The sequence below is a fragment of the Hyperolius riggenbachi genome, chromosome 10 (genome assembly GCF_040937935.1).
Source record: "Hyperolius riggenbachi isolate aHypRig1 chromosome 10, aHypRig1.pri, whole genome shotgun sequence".
NCBI classification, from domain to species: Eukaryota; Metazoa; Chordata; class Amphibia; order Anura; family Hyperoliidae; genus Hyperolius; species Hyperolius riggenbachi.
Genome location: NC_090655.1, coordinates 231,649,772 through 231,662,611, shown reverse-complemented (window position 1 = coordinate 231,662,611; position 12,840 = coordinate 231,649,772). Strand labels below are relative to the sequence as shown.

The 12,840-nt window shown below is 43.0% G+C and overlaps 2 protein-coding genes across 3 annotated transcripts in view; both read left to right on the top strand.

The window, feature by feature from the left end:
* Window positions 1-1,801, top strand: part of LOC137534763 (gastrula zinc finger protein XlCGF57.1-like) — a 37,269-nt gene extending 35,468 nt beyond the window's left edge. For both annotated transcript variants that reach the window (XM_068256395.1, XM_068256398.1), the window contains one exon: window positions 855-1,801. In XM_068256395.1, the coding sequence (XP_068112496.1) occupies window positions 855-1,657 (803 nt within the window). In that variant the 3' untranslated portion in view covers window positions 1,658-1,801. The remainder of the gene's footprint in view (window positions 1-854) is intronic.
* A 4,382-nt stretch (window positions 1,802-6,183) lies between these two features.
* Window positions 6,184-12,840, top strand: part of LOC137536893 (zinc finger protein 850-like) — a 42,554-nt gene continuing 35,897 nt past the window's right edge. Inside the window, exons 1-4 of the mRNA XM_068259074.1 lie at window positions 6,184-6,226; window positions 9,847-9,924; window positions 10,040-10,137; window positions 11,177-11,687. Of these exons, the coding sequence (XP_068115175.1) occupies window positions 9,891-9,924; window positions 10,040-10,137; window positions 11,177-11,687 (643 nt within the window). The 5' untranslated portion in view covers window positions 6,184-6,226; window positions 9,847-9,890. The remainder of the gene's footprint in view (window positions 6,227-9,846; window positions 9,925-10,039; window positions 10,138-11,176; window positions 11,688-12,840) is intronic.

Below are 12,840 nucleotides of genomic sequence, written 5' to 3'. Positions count from 1 at the left end.
TTTATAGCGCCAACATATTACACAGCGCTGGACATTAGTTTAGGTTACAGACAATATTTAAGGGTGACAAACAGCAATAAGACAATACAGGAATACATGCAAACTAGGTCACGCAGCACAGTATAAGTACCAGGTAATGCTTAATCAGTTACTGGATGGGAGCATGGAGATTAGGCAAGTCGAGTTCATTTAGATCCATAGGATAAGTGATCAGTAATGGAGATGCATGAATAAGTAAGGAGACATAAGGAGGAGAACCCTGCCCGAAGGCTTACAATCTAGAGGGATCATATCTGTGGTTTATTGATTTAATCAAGTGTGTGTGCAGTTGGGCTAGTCGCAATATCTATATTATATTATACCTGGTTATGGATTGATTGCCTGTGGTTTGGTGATTTTTTTTTTATGTGTTTAACATGCCCTATGCTATGTAATCATGTTTTTTCCTAATCAATATTGTTATAACATAGTAGTGTTAATCTTCTCGCTCTTCAATTTGTTACTGTGAGGCCTAGCACACCTAAACAGACAGTGCTGCAGATCTTCCCCTTTCTTGCTAGGTTATGATGTCACCCAGTCTCCTCCCAGTGCATTATGGGAGACCAGGTGTTGTTTCTGCTCACTTCAGAAAACACAACAAACATACATTCTGCAGTGATGCAGCAGTAAACATGTTACCATCTGTAATAAATTTAAGAATGTAAATCAGGGAGAGGAAAGATTGTACAGTGATCAAACATTGACTAAATGATTTATAAATAATATTATGATGACAATGTAACAAAAAACAAGAAATTGTATTCATTAAGTTATATTCAGTATTCAGTTCTTCTTGAAACTTATCTCCCAAATAGATGGCCAGGATGTGGGGAACACCTCGGAGGGACGTCTTATCTCACCTCCAGATTATAATGCAGAAGATAATGGCGTCACCCAATATTCTTCGGGAGGAAACCCCATTACTGGAAATGCACATCATAGACTTTACCACGAGGAGAGATCACCGGATCCCCCTAATCCTGAGGAATCATCTGACAGATCACATCCTGTGACCTCAAATATCCAGCCAAGATCTCACGTTATGTCAAAATATCTCTCTAACCTTGAGGAATCTTTTTCCACAAAATCTTGTGCTTTTAGACGGGGAGGTGAGAAGAAATTCCCCTGCACTCTGTGTGGTAAACGGTTTAAAAATAACACACTCCTTTCTGTACACCACAGAGTGCACACTGGGGAGCGGCCATTTTCATGTTCGGTGTGCGGGAAATGGTTCACCCAGAAAGGAACCCTCCTCAGACACCAGAGAATTCACACAGATGAGCGCCCATTTTCCTGTTCAGAGTGTGGGAAATGGTTCACTCAGAAAGGAACCCTTCTCAGACACCAGAGAATTCATACAGGCGAGCGGCCATTTTCATGTTTAGAATGTGGGAAAGGTTTCATGCGTAAAGAAGACTTCGTCAAACACCAGTTGCACCACACTTGTGAACGTTCTTTCTATTATTCAGAGTGTGGGAAACTTTTAATGGACAAAGGACACCTTCATGGACAACAGGGTATTCACACAAGAGAGCACACTTTTTCTTGTTTAGAGTGTGGGAAATGTTTCACTCAGCAGGGTGCCCTACTTAAACATCAGAGAAGTCACACTGGTTAGCATGCTTTTGAGTGCTAAGACTTTGGGGAAGAAACTGAGAAAATAATCTGAGAAAAGAAACTTTCTTAGATGCCATAGCATTTTTCATGATGTGAGTGTGATAAGTGTTTAAATAAAACATAAGTCTTTTTATACAACACGGAATTCACAATAGTGAAAGTAATTTTTTTTTTTTTTTGCTTGTTCAGAGTGTGGGAAATGTTTCTCTCTTGAAGTATACCTCATTAGACACCAAAACCTACACTGGGTATGTTTTCATGTTTAGAGTGTGTGGAAGGTTTTACATGGCAATAAATGTTAATTAGAGGGATTCTGTGGATATTTATAAAAACAAAAACTGACACTTACCTGGGACCCTGCAGCTGTCATGTGCCTGCGCTGACCTCTACGAACCTCCGATTCCTGCCGCCGGTCATGGTGCAATTATTCATCTATCTAGACGATTGCAACTGCGCCTGCGCGGCCCTGCATGTCCTAGCTCCCGCTCGCGTCTCCGGGAGCTTACTGTGCAGGTGCAGTACGAGAAAACTTATACTGCGCCTGCACAGTAACTCCCGGAGCCGCGAGCAGAAGCTAGGACTTGCGTGGCCGCACAGGCGCAGTTGCATTCGTCTAGATAGACGGCTAATTGCACCGCGAACAGCGGCGGGGAACGGAGGATCGTAGAGGATGGTGTGGGCACATGAAAGCTGCAGGGGGCCAGTAGAAGCCCCAGGTAAGTGTCAGTTTTTGTTTTTATAAATATCCACAGATCCCCTTTAATCATCAGAATTCCCACTGCTGGTGATGCTGATGATTGAGGCCTGCACATCTAAAGGTTTATGAAGCTGGGTTTTTAAAGCCTGGTACTCACATCCAATTTTATATGGACAATCATTGTATAATTGTGCCACTTCCATGTAGTATGAGAGCTTACCTACAATCTGATCATAGAATTTAAAATCTGTTGCCTCTCATACTACGTGGAGGTGGTAAAATTGGTCAGTGATTGGCCCATGTGTATATGCAATCTAAAGCCTGGTACACCCCCTCAGTTTCAATTGGCCAATCGTAATTTTACCACTTCCATAAGAGCTTGCTTGCACAATATATTCTGTTAGGCCAGTTGGCTGGTCATTGAAAATGTAACCACTTAAGGACGATGCTAATTGAAATCTACACTCTGTTTTGATGCTGATCTGGCTGGTAGGGCGTAGCATCCAATTCACCGACGCCGCGTATTATCGCCGCTTTTGTCGCTCCTGTCAGTCTCACCTCTGTCTCCCTGCCGCAGCTCACAGGGCTCTGTCGTCTCTATAATAGAGGGGCCCTGTGAGCGGGTCAGGAGCCAATTTCATTGGCTCCTGACCTTGTCTTTCAACATGAGCAACTACCATTGACTTTCACTGATAGACAGGGTCAGGAGCCAATGAAAGCAGCTCCTGACCTGCTCACAGGAACTCTGCCGTCATAGAGACAGCAGAGTGGGTGGCTGAGGTTCCTGACATGTGGCGTTGATGGCGGTTGCGGTGGGTATGTGCGGCGATTCATTGGTATTCATTGGTGTTCCGACATTTTTGGTACCAGCATTCTCTGGTCCTTAAGGGGGCAGAGACCGCTGGTACTTAAATGGTTAAAATGTGTACCAGGCTTAAAGAGAACCAGAGATGAAGCACACTCTTGTATTTTACCTTATAAGTCAGTGGGAACATGACAGTAAACACCTAATCTGCTCTTTATTTCATTGTTCTCTGTTTAATCTGACTGTTCACCTCTGATAAGAATCCCCGACTGAGCACTCAGTCTAGCTTTGCTATGGAAAGATTATAGCTGAGTCTGTCTTCTCTGGTGTCTTTTAAAGCCTAAGCCTGCCCCCTTGTGGCTCTGCTATAATGACTCAGCTATAATTATTCCCTGCAAAGCCAGACTGAATGCTCAGTCCGGGATTCTTATCACAGCTGTTAACAGACACTTTTAGCCGTGAGGATGAAACAGAGAGCATGGTAAGTGTTTTCTCTAATGTTCTTACTGATGTATATGGTAAAATACACAAGGGTGCTTCGTCTCTGATTCCCTTTAAGGTCTGGTTCACACAGGGAGCGAAAGTGATGCGATTGCTGATCACCGGTGATCAGTAATGTACTAGTGCAGTGTCACCCTATGAGGGTGTTCCCACAGCAGCATTAAATGAACGTGCAAAAATACACATTCATGTAAGAATGACTCTGAAAAGCACTTTGCAAAATCGCAATGCCTAAGCGCTAGCCATTGCAGTTGTCTTTTGAGGTGTGTACCAGGCTTAAAGTGAACCTGAGGTGAGAGTGATATGGAAGCTGCCATATTTATTTCCTGTTAAGCAATACCAGTTGCCTGGCAGTCCTGCTGATCCTCTGCCTCTTACACTTTCAGCCATAAACCCTGAACAAGCATATGCAGATCAGGTGTTTCTGACACTTGTCAGAACTGACAAGATTAGCTGCATGCTTGTTTCCGGTGTGATTCAGACACTACTGCAGCCAAATAGATCAGCAGGGCTGCCAGGCAACTGGTATTGTTTCACTTAATGGTACACAAGTCCTTAAAGCAGACCCAAACCAAACATTTTTTTAATTCAAAATAATTAGTTGCACCACTCTGATACATACAAATATAAATAAACACTCCTTCAAGCCTATGAGCATTTCAGTGCATGCTTTTCACCCTCCTCTTTGCATAACTAGGGTTATACAGGTGGCAGCCATTAGCAATTCCTCCTTTGCTGGACACCATCTACTCCACCAGTTTGCCGGATTATTTGCCGGCAATATGAAAGAAAGGGAGGGGTTTCTCCAATAAATGTAAAATATTTTATATTTGTCATCATGCAGCTGAAAAAAGGCTGCTATTTATTATTATAATTTAGAAAATAGATTTTATTTCTGAAATCTTGTATTTTTAGTTTGGGTCCACTTTAAAGGGAACCTGAAGCGAGTAAAATTATTTAAAATAAACACAGGATGTAGCTGCAAATGAATATTACATACTTACCTCACCGTCAGTTCCTCTCAGAAGCTCACCATTTTAATCTTACAGTGATCCCTTCCAGTTCTGACAATATTTTGTCAGAACTGAAATATACCAGTTACTGTCAGTTATTATACTGTATATCAGCACCTATCAGTTACAACTAAATGTGCAAGGTAATGTCCATGCTTCCCTATGGCTCAAGTGGGCGATGTTACAGTTTAACAGTGTGCTGACCAGGAAGTTGTTATGGGGTAATGGTCATTTTCAAAATGGAGGACGGAGAATTCCATTGATCACAGTGGAAAAATGGTACGTAGGAGAGGAGAAAGGGATAGAGGAGTAGACTACACAGTAGGTAAGTATGACCTGTGTATGGTTAGTTTGACTTTTTATTTTCAGTTCAGGTTCTCTTTAATATAGGCAAAAGTCCCATGTAAGTCTTAGTCATCAATATGGATACTGGCTGCAAGTGGGCGACGTGGAAACGACGTGGCGCTCTAACGGAATGGTTTGAGGCAGATCACAGCAGCGCAACCCAGCCTGCTGGTAGTTACAAATGAATGTTCAAGGTAATGTCCATGCTTCCCTATGGCTGAAGTGGGTGATATTACAGTTTAATAGTGTGCTGACCAGAAGCTGTTATGGGGTAATGGTCATTTTCAAAATGAGGGACAGAGAATTCCATTGATCACAGTGAACAAACAGGACGCAGGAGAGGAGAAAGAGATTGATAAGTAGACTACACAGGAGGTAAGTATGATGTGTTTATGTTAATTTGGACTTTTAATTTTCAGTTCAGGTTCTCTTTAGGCGTTCTATTACTTGCGCCAGGGTGGCGGCGCAGCAGTTTTTGTTAATTTTTTAAAAAAAATCATGTAGCTAGCCTAGCGCTAGCTACATGATGCCCTCCTCCGTGCGGCGTCCAGCGTGTACATCCGATCGCCGCCGGCGCGTTGCCACGTAAGGAAGTCCCGCTCTGAACGGGATTTCCTTAAGGGCTTCCCCCGTCACCATGACGACAACCAGAGTTCCGATCCACCCCGCAGTGCTGCCTGGCACTCATTGGCCAGGCTGCGCACGGGGTCTGGGGTGGGGGGGGAGGCCTCTATAGCGGCGCATCGGCGTCGGGCGGCTGAGCTCGTCCATACCGCTAAGGAGGTTAATGTAGATTGTTGGTTAGGGAAAAATAAGACATCATTTGAAAATAAGCCCTAACTCAACCTTTACAGCAACAGTTAATTTTGCTCGTCTTATTTTTGTTCATATTCCAGCGGATCTTGAGGTTTGTTTAGCTTCTAAGGACAACAATGGTTAATTTTCATATATTCAGCAGTTATGCACTGGGAAACATCTCGGAGGTCACTCCAACCTAAATTATCGCAAATACTTTCTGTTTTAAGAAAGCAAACTTTTGTTTTCCATTTTTATGGGAAACGCACATAGCATGATGGCTGCAGTTCCACTACTTTCCACAAGATGTCAGTCTCACTTTTGCACGTGGCAGGTACACACAGGAAGTTTGGGGTTGGAGGTGGAGTTGGAGGAAGCAGAAAAGAGACATTGCTGGGACTGGCAGCAGAGAAGGTAATATGAAATTTTATTTTAAATATGAAATATACACCAATTAAGCCCCTTTGTCCCATCTCCATAACCAGCAACTGTTCCTATATACAAACGTGTTTATTGCCAAAACAAGCATACTTTGTAATTGTATTGGAGCTATCTGAGTATGTCTGCAGTATAGATAGATAGAGCTATGGATATACAGATAGAGATATACTGTATATGATATAGCACTCACATACCATGTTAGTTTACAATTCTACTGATTCATATGTCAATTGCATTGATATAACTGGCATGTTCCAGATTGCTTACTCATAATGCCCCCAAAAGCCCCCTCTACACCATTCAATTCCAGGTGTGATCGATCAAATTTGATTGAATCGCATTCGATTAGATCGATTAAATCCGACGTGTCTGAACGGGATTTGGTCGATTTTGTGATCGATTTTGGCTAGTTTTCAATGCAAATCAATCACATGATCGATTGAATCCCGATCGGACATGTCGGATTTAATCGATCTAATCGAATTTGATCGATTGCACCAGGAATTGAATGGTGTAGAGGAAGCTTTAAATAAAGTGACCTGATTGGTCTATATAATTCCAAAATAGCTGTAGATGTCCCCACTTCTCAAAAAAAGATGCTAATCTTGTAACAGGACTTTATGGGATTATTTGTTAGTGAAATACACAGTAAAGTGAATAGAAATAATTAGTAATTGGTGAGTCAGGCCATTTAAAGTACACCTTTAACAAAAAAAACAAAAAACCCCAGCCTCTACGGGGTACTTAACTTGGAAGGGGGAAGCTAATGACTCTTCCCCTGTCCTGTTCATCCTCAGAGATCCATCGCTGGCTCCCCGAGAATAACCCTGACAAGCACTGTGCAGGCGCAGCAGCGCGCATCAATATTTACCTTCAGGGCTCCAGCGCAGGTGCAGTAAAAGCTCTCTACTTAGGCTCCATCACCCGATGTGGATTGGCTATTTCCACTGGAGCCCGATCGGAAAGCTTCTACTGCACCTGCTCTGGAGACTATAAGGTAAATATTGCGGCACGTGGAGTTCGAGGGCTTTCTGCTCTGGATCCAGGAGGCATAAAAGGATGGGGGAAGCCTCATTAGGATCCTGAGACTTCCTCCTCCCGAGCTAAGTTCCCCCTAGGGGCTGTTTTTTTCATTACAGATTTCCTTTAATGGTCATTAAAACATTTTATTAACATAGAACAATACAACATTTAAAAAACTGCATCCAAGAGCAAAGTAACAGCACATACAGCCATCATGAAGTAGCATTAATAGAGTAATGTACATGTATAAATCAATAGCCTGTCGCTTACACAATAACAACACAGCACCAGGATAATTCTCCTATACACCAAGAGCAACTCCCTTAAATTGGAGTTGATCTGCAGAGTAGTTTTAGTGCCTGTATATTACCATATATATCACACAAGGTTAGGGTTAGATCAGTGAGGCGTGGGACAAAAGCTCCAGCACGAGTTCCACGCCAGGTTTGTTTCTGTCTCTTCATATAGGGGAAGAAGAAGAGCGGTGGGCGGTGGCCTGAGACGTGCTGGGAGCTGCAGTCTGGAAATCCGGAGACGGCATCCGCGCATCCTTCCTCCTGGCCTTGTGGCACTACAACCACTGTCGATGGGAGGAATACTAAGGGCACATTGCTTAATACACACCCCTCTAACCCTGTATGTATGCACACATATGCCATCCTCGTCTGTATGACCGCCCGTAGTCGCCTAAGGCTAAACCACCATCCTGGCCCCTATATCAGATTACTGCCCAGAGATCATCACTGACCCTTTTACATCAGTCTCTGCATAAGACATGGGCCCATATGCAATTAACTTTTTCTCCTGAGTTATCTCCTAGGAGATAAGTTTCATCTTCTCTTTAAAATAACTTTTCAGCATTTTACTGTTGAAACAGTACCCATACCTTTGTGAAAAAAATGCTATGAAATCTATTTTGAGGATTGTCTTGCTTGCTGGTGGTGTAAAAGGCATTATATGACAAGTTAAGAAATTATCACCTAGGAGAAAACTCAGGTGAAAAAGTGAATTGCATATGGCCCATGGTCTGGTTATAACTCCACCTTGCATATAAATGTCAAAGGGTTTGGGATGTACGGGAGGTGCCCTATGTGTATGTATTCTGAAGTGGGATACTACACAGAAAAATAATAAAGGAGGTGTCTTACCTCCTATGATGACTCAAACAAGAGTTAGGAAAAGGAATCTTTATTGTTCAAAAGAATACAAGGCTCGAAGATTCCTTCCCCTTTGGCATAGAGGAATCGGTGGAACCCACAGACATTGCATACAAATGTATTTCACATTGTAAGCATCTTGGAATTGTGCCAGAATCGGAAGGCATATCACTGACATACTCTACAGTGCCGTACGGAGATCACTGATCTAGGCTAATCAGTCTCTAAACCAAGCAGCTTACACTATAATACCATTATCATAGTTTAGTGACACAATGTTAGTCTCATTTCACAAAGAATTTATTTCTGTTCCTGCCCCTACTTCCTCCTACTCTTATCTCAGGCTTTATAGGACACGATATCCTCGCATGTTGATTGTCCCAACTGGCTGCTGCTGACCGGACTCATGGCGGGAGTAGTACCGTGGCGGTTAGTTACAAAGAGCGCACGTAAGCTACCAGCGCATGCTAGCTGCACTACTGCAGCATAGCATGGGCTGAGCTCGCGCTCCTCTCATTAAGCTGCGCTGCTTTTGCAGAACATGTTGATGAATCAAGCCCATAGGCCTTGGTTCATGAAGCTGCGCTGTAGCAGCGCAAGCTCCATGACAGCAGCACAATTTAGATCCTGGGCTACACGCTACGCGTGGTCGTGAAGCGTAGCGTGCCTTTCTTAGTTACGTGTGTTGCTTACTAGCAACTCGCGCTCCTCTAAATGCTGGGTGCTGATGTGATGTATCGCGACCGCGATACTTCAGCAGCGTGGCCACTACTAAGTTAATTAAAATAGTAACTATGTTAATTAACATAGTAGCGGCCACGCTGGTGAAGTTATCGCAGTCGCGATACTTCGCAGCAGCGGCCAGCATTTAAAGGAGCACCACCCGTTGCTATGTAAGCAACGCGCATAACTAAGGAAGGCTAGCTTCACAATCACGCGTAGCGTGCAGCCCTGGATTTAGATCACGCTGCTGTCATGGAGCCTTATGAACCAAGGCCTATGGTGAGTTGTAAACACCTCACAGCCATTGGCTGACCATCGCAGGATATCGTGTCACTTCCTCACTCCCTGAGAGAGGAACTCACATACATTTGTAAGGCTGAGTGTCATTTACATTTGTAAGTCAACAACAAGATTACACAGGCTGAAGGTGCTGGGGATTATGGGACATTATCCAGTAACTGCATGTGTCTAAAGCCTGGTAAACACCAACATTTCCCATCAGATTGATGGGTTAAATAGATAATTTCCGTCAAGTCCAATCAGAAAATCCGATCGGATCTGTTGGAAATCATCTATCGACCCATTAATCTGGTGAGAAATTGCATGGTGTGTACCAAGCATAATAGTGACTGTATCACTGTGAGTGTCAGGATCCAATATCAGGATGTTGCTGTCTATTTCCCCATGCAGGATTGGCAGTATCTAAAAGGACAGAAGGACCTCTACAAGAACCCATGATGGAGAATCAGCCGCCCCTCACATCACCGGGTAGGAGGAGACTTTAATTTGTTGTATAGGAGAGAGCAGTACAGAGGGTCCAACTAGATTACCCCATCATCTTATAAACACATAGAAACAATGTAATCAGTCATGTTTCTTACAGATAAATCCAGTAAAAGAAATCCACCAGAGAGATGTACAGGTCCTCTTTATTCACGGAATTGTCCACAGGAAGAACATACCATCCCCCACCATTATCAGGTAGGTGGAACTGAAGGTTTAGAATGCAAAGGTGCCTTTACACTCTAAATGTGTGTAGTTTTCTCTTTCTCAGGTAAAGAAAACATAAGGTGAAAATAAACTGATGAAATAAACAATTGTATCTTCCTTACTTCTCCTAAATTACTTTCTTTTAGATAACCCACAGTTTTATTTATATTTAAATCTACTTTTAAGTGTTTTACTGTTTCATTATTTCTGCTCAATAATACATTCAATGAAGTATGCCAGAGCTAACATCTATGAACTGTAGATCATTTTTATATCTTTCCTGTTCTCAGAAGCCATTTTCTGCCAGGATAGTGTTTTATGGCTGTAACGCCTTATTAGTGAGGATTACACTATAGTTCGACCCAGTCCCGACCCAGACAGAAACTGTCACTTCCATACCTGATGTTTATCTCTTTCAGGTAGAGAAATAAAAAATAACACAGCATAGTTATTTGTGTGCTTGGCACTGTGCATACACCTGTCTATCTCATCATGTCACGTTACCTCGTGTTTCCTTTAATTAGAACATATTTAAGCTTCAAGGGGAAAAATGCCCCAATTGGGTACTTACCTCAGCAGAGGGAATCCACTGAATAAGCCGGTCCCCCATCCCCACAGCCCTCTTGCCTCCGCCGATCCAGTGCTGGCACCCCTTAACCCCCACAACAAGGCCCTTGTCAAAGAGTGTGCACAGCCTTGCTTACGACCATGAATGAGTGGGGCTGCACTGCACAGGTGCAGGACACCTTGCGCCTACACAGTAGCTCAGAGTTGAATGAGCATTTTCCACTAAGCCCGAGTGACTCCGTGCTACTGTGCAGGCGCAAGGCATCCTGTGCATTGCAGCCAAGCCCATTCACAGAGGGTATGGCGCTGGATCGGTGGTCTCAAGGAGGATGTGAGAATACCTCTGGAGAATCCAGAAGCTTCCATCTATTAAAGTAAGTTTCGGACTTTTGCTTTTTTTAAAGCAGGTTTTTTTAACAGGTTTACTTTAAAATTGTAATTTTACATAAATTTGTTAATTCAGAAAGAAGAACATACTTGTGTCAAAGTTCAGTGTAAAAAGGAAAAAGACAAGGCATTTCTGAGCATTGATCAGCAGTCTACAGAGGAAGGTGTGAGGATGGGGACAATAAAAGTAGAAGAAGAAGAGATGTCAGTCTCTAGTTTTCTACAGTCTACAAGAAGCAGTGAAATTACGAGGATGGTTAAAGAGGAAGAAGAACCCCATCTGAAAGCGGATCAGCATCCTACGGGAGAAGGTGAAATTATGAGGATAGTAAAAGAGGAGGAAGGGACAACTGTGAGGAGAGGGCAGAAATCTTTGGAGAAGAGTGAAATTATGGTGATGATTAAGGTGAAAGAAGAAGAGAAGTATGTGAGGAGTGATCAGCAGTCTACAGAGGAGGATGTACTGATGGTGACAATTAAAGAGGAAGAAGAAGAGAAGCATGTAAAGGGAGGTCAGCAGTGTATGGAGGAGGGTGAAATAATGGTGACCGTTAAAGATGAAGAACCTTATCTGGATATCTGCAGAGGTAAGCAAAAAAACCCTACATTTGGAAAGTTTTTACATAGGGACAGTTTTTAAGGAAACCAGTTCACTCATCAGTAATGTTATGGCATGTTGGCAGAAACCAGAGTGCCCAGAGGAAATCTACACAAAGAAATGGAGAGTATACAGAGTATACAGACTCCAAGTAGATATTGTCCTTGGAAATAAGGGTATGGGTAGATTAGTGCAAATCAAAGGATTACACACCTTCAGAAGTTACTTCTCACTCTTGAGGCTCAAGGATTTCTTCAGAGCATCCCCTACTCTATGGAACTCCCATCCCCCATCAGACTCGCCCCCACCTTCAACTTACCTGTTCACCATTTCTTACCCTCCATCCTCATAACTCTATCCTCCTCCCTTGGGCTTTCGCCCCCATCGCCCAATTGTCCCTCTTGCCCAGCCCTTATACTGTAAGCCTATTTGACAGGGCCCTCTTCCTAGTGTGCTCTTCTCCATTACCATATGGACTCAATGACTCATCTGCTATATTTATCCCTACATTATTACGTCACTGTTTTGTGTACCACTGAACACTATAAGGCACCAGTGTAAAATTGTTTAGTGTTGTAAGGTCCCCCTATCTATTGTGCAGCCCTGTGTAATAAGTTAGCACTTTAAAAATAAAATTTAATAATAATAATAATCTGAAACCTGCCGCCACAAGCATGGTTTCCACAGTGGAATTTTCCTACAAACATCGCAATACAGTTCAGCAACATCCAAACTGATTTGTTTATATTTGGACAGAATAGCTCAATGTAACTCAAATCAGAATAGCAATACTAAGTATTATATACAGGTAAAAAGCCTGACACTACTATTTGGTGGGGTTACTTGCCCAACTGTTCCTTATTTCCTAAAGTGTACCAGAGATGGTACACTGGCACTTATTTATACTTACCTGGGGCTTCCTCCAGCCCTATGAGCACCATGGCTTCCCTCTCCATCCTCCTCGGCCCCTCAGATGCTATAACTTCTGGTAATTCGGTAAGTCACTGCCAGTTGAGGTCCTTTGTGCAGGTGCAGCTCTGCCGCGTGCTCCTGTAACATGGAGGGCGAAGAGGGGTGCACCCGTGCTGAGCCATGCATTCAAAGAATACCGTGACTGCCTGGATTACCGGTAGTCATAGCAG